Raw genomic sequence first — 7,431 nt, 5'->3', positions numbered from 1 at the left:
CACTGTTCTTCCTCCCTCATCTCCTTCACCTTTCTCCTGCATGAGCTTCTCCACATTATAATCATCTCGTTTCCTCTCCTGTTGATGTGATAATTCATATCAGAAGAAACGGGGAAACCAAAGCTCTGTGGGTTTGCTTGTTTTATTTGCTGCCAATCAACAGACAGCCAAACCTCCTTAGTTTGTTTTTTTCCTTTCCTCTGATTGATTTCCTCCTGGATCTAAGAGCTCATCAGACGAGCACAAACATTTCATTCATTTTGAAATTATGATGAAATAATGCAGCTCGTCATGATTCCAAACACAGTTTTAAAAGCAACAGAGACGTTTTCATTTTTATCAATTAACCTCATTAAATCTAACCAATAGAATCAAATATAAATGTGTGTGTGTGTGTGTGTGTGTGTGTGTGTGTGTGTGTGTGTGTGTGTGTGTGTGTGTGTGTGTGTGTGTGTGTGTGTGTGTGTGTGTGTGTGTGTGTGTGTGTGTGTGTGTGTTTGAGAGAGGAACAGGAGGTGATGTTCTCTGTTCTTTAATAGGAAATGAGAACGAGGAGCAGAAAATGAATGAAGATGAAAGAGTGAGCAGAGGAAGAAGGTCAGGAATGAGAAGAAGGATATTTGTTTTTAAATTTGTAAATAAAACCACTTTTTATTATAGTCTATTTATTATTCACAGTAAAGGTGACATCTTATTATTTTTATAAAGTGAAGAAAACTATTCATATTTATATTATTTCTCTGTATTAAGCCCGTCTTGTTATAACACCGTTTTTTTATGTTGTAAAGAACTTTTTGAAGACATTTTTGCTTTTATGTTGATGCAGGTTTACTAACGAGCTCTGTATTATTATTTATTATCAAAGTTCATTATTTATTTTTGCCCTTCGGTGTGATACTATGATAATAATGAGACTAAGCATTTTTTTCTCCTCTTGCAGATTCAATTGGAACTTTTTAGGATGCTTTAACTTATAATGATCAAAATATTTTCTGAATCTAACTTAGTTAATAGAAAAGAGTTTCTGAAAAAAATATTATAATTATTTTGGCAAATCATGTTTTTAAACTACTTCTATGTTTTCTACATATGTAAATTAGATAATAATATTTGTAATATTATTATTATCACCATCAGCTACCAAAATATCGGAATATTATATAAAATAATACAACAAAAACACAAAACCCAGAGTGTGTGTTTATCTTCTCTATTTCCCAGCAGGCACCGTTTAGACGCCTTGTTGTCCTCGGAAGGACCCCTCATAATCCAAGATGGCGGCGTCCATACGGGTGTGCTGTGCCCTCCGCATCACCATGGGAGGTGATTATCTTTCTTTATTTATCCTCCACAGCCTCATTAAACAGATAAATGTATTTATAGAAGTGTTTATTACTGTTTGCATGTTTGAATGTGAGAATGTTTTATTATTATCTGTTCTGTTTACTGTCATAATGTCAAGGAAATACACTCATCTTTATGTAACTATATTTACTATTAGTATCATTCTTATTTTAAACATGGGGATATAAATCACTGTCTGCAGTCTTGTTTATGATAAATAAAAGGATCCACAAGTAGCCTTTAATGATTTATGCATGTTCTTCACCAGACTTCATTCAAAATAGTGTAAATTTAATGTTTTCATGCTTTATTAGTAAATATAAACACCTCTAAAATAATAAGTATTATTTGTAATACAATGGTGGAGTCCTTCCTGTTAATTCGGCATATTTTCAACATGCATACAACTCAAACAAATAACAGTATTCCAGTGTTAATCTGTTATTATCAGCCTTTACTTTCCTCCCTCTCTCCCTCTTCTAAAATAAGATAAGATAAGATAAAATAATCCTTTATTAGTCCCGCAGCGGGGAGATGTACAGGATTACAGCAGCATAGGTTATAGTGCAAACAAGAGACATAGTAAAAGAAAAACAAGGTAAAACATATATATATGAATAAGCAATAAAAACAGTAAAGAATCCACAATAACTGAAATATTATATTATCGATGGGTAGAATATTGTGGGAAACTTGCATGCATTTGTTTTGTTGCACATATTGCAGCTCTGATGCATCCTCTCCTCTCTTTCCTTTGGGTGGACGTCTCCTCCTCTCAGGTGCAGCCCCGCTCTGCAGCGTCCGTGGAGCCCTTCAGGTGTCCCAGCTGACGGCTCGATCCTCAGCAGCCTCTCTGCACAGAAACCCTGCAGCTCCACTGTTTCCTCCGACGGCGTGGCAGCAAACCAGACACGGCAGCTTCTTCAACAAGTGTGAGTTTATGAAGAGAGAGTTCACAAAACCCCTTCTCCACATGTTGGAGAAATAACAAGTGACCCACGATCGTTTAAACATTTTTATTTAATGCATTCTCTTGATTTTAATGCCTTTTGCTACAAAGTGCCTTATTTAATATTCTTTACTGTGTGATTACTTATTTACTTATTTATAATACTTGTTTTGATCTCTTGTTACTTATTCCTCTTGTTTGCACTATCTCTCTGCTGCTGTAATCCTGCAAATTTCCCCTCTGCAGGATTTATAAAGGATTATCTTATTTTATCTTAAAAATATTTTAGTCGTTCTTCCCTTGAATTTTGCTTGTGGATGCTTTTAAAGTTGATCCAATGTCACATTGGATCAACTTTTTTATGTTTATTTATTAAATATAAATTACAACCTGCCTTTATCACTGAGGTTCCTTATTTCCATCAGAACAGTGGGTCACATTATTCTTAAAGGAAAACTTCAACATTTTGGGAAATGTACTCAGTTAGCTTAGCTTAGCTTAGCATAGAGACTGGATGCAGGTGGGAAAAGCTAAACAAACTCTCTCCAAAGTTTAAAAAACAGCCTGTCAACACCTTCAATACTCTTTAATTAATGGTTTAATTAATCTGTAAAGAAATGTAAAAACAATATGTAGGCTTGTGGTGAATAAGAAGCTGTGACTACTATACAGGACGCAGTGACTTCCTGTCATCACCAAACAGAGAATCCACAGTAATACTTTTTTTTAATAAATAATAATAAGGAATTTAATAATAATAATACATTTAAATCATTTTAAATATTTTTTAGATTTACGCTGCCATTATTACAACCTTTTTGCTGATAGTAAAAATATGTTTTGTATTATTTGTAAACATTATAGAACTTAGTAAGACTGTTTGCCATCACTCAAATGTCAGTTCTCTCGTTTCCATGGCGATACAAAGACGCATGTCAATCTTCAACAACCCGTCACTTTCCATCTGAGCTCATATTTCTCCAAGAAGAGTCTTTAAATAGTTTATTTTCTGCAGAGATTTGGTTCTATAAGTTCACTTTAATATTCTTTTTTGTTATTTTTCTGATATTCAGCATTTTCAGTCTGTTTTCAGCTCCTAAACTGAACCTGCTTTAGTGTAAATCCTCTTTAGCTGCCAGGTCTCTGCAAACACTGAGAGTTTATTGTATTTTAATGAGAGTCCAGAGGCGATTCCATACGTCACCTGTTGGACGTCTTTATTCTTGGCTGGTTACAGAGTCCATACGTCTTCAGAGCCACTGGCTGCAGTGGGACAAATAAATATAGCCGAGGAGTTATTGCGTTCACCGGCTACTTTAACGTGTTGTGGAGAGAAACTCACTGCTGGGGAAAATGCAGCAGTTTGCTAAGTCTGTCCTGTGGACATTATTAAGGCTGTTCAGTCGGGGAAGAAAGGCATTAGGTGGTATTAAGACACAGGTCACTTGACAGAAATTTACAAAAGAAATACCCATCTAGTAAGAAGGCTGCTGCTGCTTTTGTGGCATCATCTCATTTGATTGAAGTAAATTAGAGCTGCAAATAACAAATGACTTCATTGTCGATTAATCTGCTGATTTTGTTCTCAATTTATCAATCAGTTGTTAAATGAAAAATCCAAAAATGCCAAATACATTCTTTTTTTTTTTTTTTTTTAATAAAAATAAAAATAAAAATAAAAAATTTAAATAATTTAAATACAGGGACTTTGTCAGCAAAAAGCTTTTTAGGTGTAACTACTTTGATCTTGGAAATATTTTATTTCCAATTTTTAAATTTTAAATTTTTTTCATTTCAGATTTCAGATTTCAAATCAATATTATGTGACTTCCATGTGTGTTCAGGGAAGTTTGTGATTTGGCCAGATCCGTTTTCTCTTTGTTCCCTTTTCTTATACAGATTAAATGGAGAAAAGATTAAATTTGACAGATCTTTAGAGCTGATATGTTTATGTGTGTGTGTGTTTGTTTTAACAGTGACGGCTGAGGAGTTGTGGAGAGGAGTTCTGGCTGAGTCGGGTTCTGGAGCGAGGAAGGGAAGAGGAAAGAGAACCAAACGCAAACTGAAGAGAGACCTGAACCGAGGACAGAACATCGGAGAGGGTGAGACATCCTCTGTCTGTCTGTCTGTCTGTCTGTCTGTCTGTCTGTCTGTCTGTCTGTCTGTCTGTCTGTCTGTCTCACTGTCTGTCTGTCTGTCTGTCTGTCTGCCTGTCTGTCTGTCTGTCTGTCTGTCTGTCTGTCTGTCTGTCTTTAGTCTCTGCAGATGTTTTGACTTTCACGGGAGCAGTTAAAAACTCACAAATTCAGAAACTGTTTTGCTTACAGTATTTTATTTCTTCATAAGTGCTTAAAATGTTCTCCTTTTTCTCGTATTATTGTGTACTTCAGTGCTGATGGACACGACATCTGTGGTAGATTGTGTTCTCGTTATGTACTACCTTCTACTCTCTCACTCCTCCATGTTCTAGGATTAAGAATAAAGACTTGTTTTCTTCTCTTGTGTTTCTCCTCATCCCTGATTTCTCTCGTCCTCTCTCTCTCTTCATGTCTTGGTCCTCAGGTCGCGGTGGTTTCTTGTGGCCCGGCCTGAACGTTCCGGTGCTGAAGGACGGGAATCTGCAGAGCATGAGCAAACGAGGGGAGAGCGAGCAGCAGGAGGTTCGGGCTGAACTAGGTAAAAAAACTAATCACACACCAACGAAGCTCCTGCTACTGGACCTCTATATAAACCGGAATGGATTTAGTTCAATAACTGTGATCAAATCGCCAAACAACCAGAAGAGTTTAGTTTCAAGTTATGTTAGGAATATGGAAAAAATACCTCTAATACTTTTTGTTTTCTACAGCCAAAGAGCAATTATTTTATAGGAAAATAGTTTTTTCAAGAAACAGTGAAATGAGGTCTTAACCGTCTGAACATCAGGCAGTTTAGGGGCGTTTTTTTGCTCCTGTCACATTTTTCTCTCTGTCTTCTCGTTCAATATAAAAGTCCTGCACATCTATGGAAACAAGACAAACATGGGTAGAAGTAGAGGAGCTCAAACATGTATTATGTGCAGAATAACACAGTTATAAAACCATGAATTATATGAAAAGAAGAAAAAGCTCCACAGGGAAACTTTAATTTTGAGAAACAAATTTATTTATTTATTTATTTATTTATTTATATATATATTATTTTTCATCATTTTTTATAAAATGTATTTTATTACATTAATTATTATTACATTTTATTATTTCTGCAGTGCGTCAGAGGGACGAGTGGGAGAGGAAGAGGAAGATGAAGGTGAAGAGGGAGAGAGGATGGACGGGAAACTCCTGGGGGGGCATCAGCCTGGGCCCCCCCGACCCCGGACCCAACGGAGGTAAGCTGGCCGTCTACATCTTGTTTTTTAGCAATCAGTGAACCGGAAGTGACCATATATGGACTGAGGAGGAGTGACGTAGAGACGCCGTATACGTCTCTGGTGTGGACCTGTCAATCAGTGTGTAGCCCCGCCCTAAAGCATCCCCTGCTTTATGGTCTGTTTGACTCTAAATGGAGCATCATTTACTAAATGAACATCATGCTGTATTGAAGAAGACTTGAAACTAGAGATTGAGACCATAAACTCATGTTTACAATGTTTACTGAGGGAATAAATCAAGAGAGAAGTAGAGTCATTTTCTCATAGACTTCTATACAACCAGAGGAGTCGCCCCCTGGTGGACAGGAGAGAGAATGCAGCTTTAACACATGAAGCTTTGACACCAGATTATCACGAAGTACACTTTTAAAAGACATTTTAGTGACTATTTGAGTCTTTCAGGTGTTAATCTAGTGGTTGTGTGGTGAAGTCTCTGAAGGTGCACCTCCTCTTCATCAAGTCTTCATTACAGTCCCTGAGGAGCCCCGTGTTGTTCCTCCTGTTCACTGATTACTGTTTAAGAGTTTAGCTCGTTTACCTCAAACTGCTGCAGACAGAAGAGACGAAGATCCTAGAATTCAGTCTCTGATTCACTTTGTGCTTCTTTCACTCCTGAGATGTTTCCTTTCTCCTGTCACCATGCTGACAAACAATCACACATCAAATCCTCCTCCTCTTCCTCCTCCTCCTCTTCCTTGTCTTCCTGCTCCTCCTCGTCCTCATTTTCCTCTTCCTACTCTTCCTCGTCCTCTTCCTCTTCTTCTTCCTTTTCTTCATCATCTTCCTCATCCTCTTCTTCCTCCTCCTCCTCTTCCTACAAACTCTTCTCTGTCTCTCTCAAACACAGATGACTGATGTTCAGAGATGTAAACAGGTTTCTTGTCTTTGATCAGGTTTAGTTTCTTACAGATGGTGGACTAATGTCCCAGCTGACTGTGTGTGTGTGTGTGTGTGTGTGTGTGTGTGTGTGTGTGTGTGTGTGTGTGTGTGTGTGTGTGTGTGTGTGTGTGTGTGTGTGTGTGTGTGTGTGTGTGTGTGTGTGTGTGTGTGTGTGTGTGTGTGTGTGTGTGTGTGTGTGTGTGTGTGTGTGTGTCTGAGTCAGCTCTCCTTTGTTTACTGTTAATTGGTTAGAAGTGTTCAGGCTGCTGTAACATCCTTCAGAGGTCACCGACAATGAAAAGTGTCAACTCGTTGTGCCGCTGCAAGGGCTTCTGGGTATTTGTTACGGTTTAATCTGTTTTAAAGTGTGTGTTGTGTGTGTGTGTGTGTGTGTGTGTGTGTGTGTGTGTGTTGTGTTGTGTGTGTGTGTAAACTAAACTTTCTTTCTTTCTTTCCTCCACAGAAACATACGAGGACTTTGATTCCCGTGTCATTGAGGTGAGTGTTGGGAGGAGATTATGTGTGTGTGTGTGTGTGTGTGTGTGTGTGTGTGTGTGTGTGTGTGTGTGTGTGTGTGTGTGTGTGTGTGTGTGTGTGTGTGTGTGTGTGTGTGTGTGTGTGTGTGTGTGTGTGTGTGTGTGTGTGTGTGTGTGTGTGTGTGTGCACAGCTAATCAGATGTTTTTGCCCACACATGGAGTTTGACTGACATCTTTGCATCTCACTTGATGTTCGTACACAGAAGGATGACAAATCTGTAAAAATAAAGGTTGAGGATAGACGGGACAGTTACAGAAAATAATAGTGTTTATAAAAATATGATATAAAATATTATATAAAAACAGCACCAAG

At 37.8% G+C, this 7,431-nt stretch overlaps 1 protein-coding gene across 1 annotated transcript in view; it reads left to right on the top strand.

Annotated features, from left to right (window-relative positions):
- Positions 1 to 1,239: 1,239 nt before the first annotated feature.
- mrps5 (mitochondrial ribosomal protein S5) overlaps positions 1,240 to 7,431 on the top strand; it is a 23,044-nt gene continuing 16,852 nt past the window's right edge. Inside the window, exons 1-6 of the mRNA XM_054600488.1 lie at positions 1,240 to 1,323; positions 2,124 to 2,276; positions 4,270 to 4,395; positions 4,856 to 4,969; positions 5,541 to 5,660; positions 7,045 to 7,079. Coding sequence (XP_054456463.1) covers positions 1,275 to 1,323; positions 2,124 to 2,276; positions 4,270 to 4,395; positions 4,856 to 4,969; positions 5,541 to 5,660; positions 7,045 to 7,079 — 597 coding nt within the window. The 5' untranslated portion in view covers positions 1,240 to 1,274. The remainder of the gene's footprint in view (positions 1,324 to 2,123; positions 2,277 to 4,269; positions 4,396 to 4,855; positions 4,970 to 5,540; positions 5,661 to 7,044; positions 7,080 to 7,431) is intronic.

The sequence above is a fragment of the Anoplopoma fimbria genome, chromosome 6 (assembly GCF_027596085.1).
Source record: "Anoplopoma fimbria isolate UVic2021 breed Golden Eagle Sablefish chromosome 6, Afim_UVic_2022, whole genome shotgun sequence".
Classification (NCBI taxonomy): Eukaryota; Metazoa; Chordata; class Actinopteri; order Perciformes; family Anoplopomatidae; genus Anoplopoma; species Anoplopoma fimbria.
This window is presented reverse-complemented; position numbering and strand designations above follow the sequence as displayed.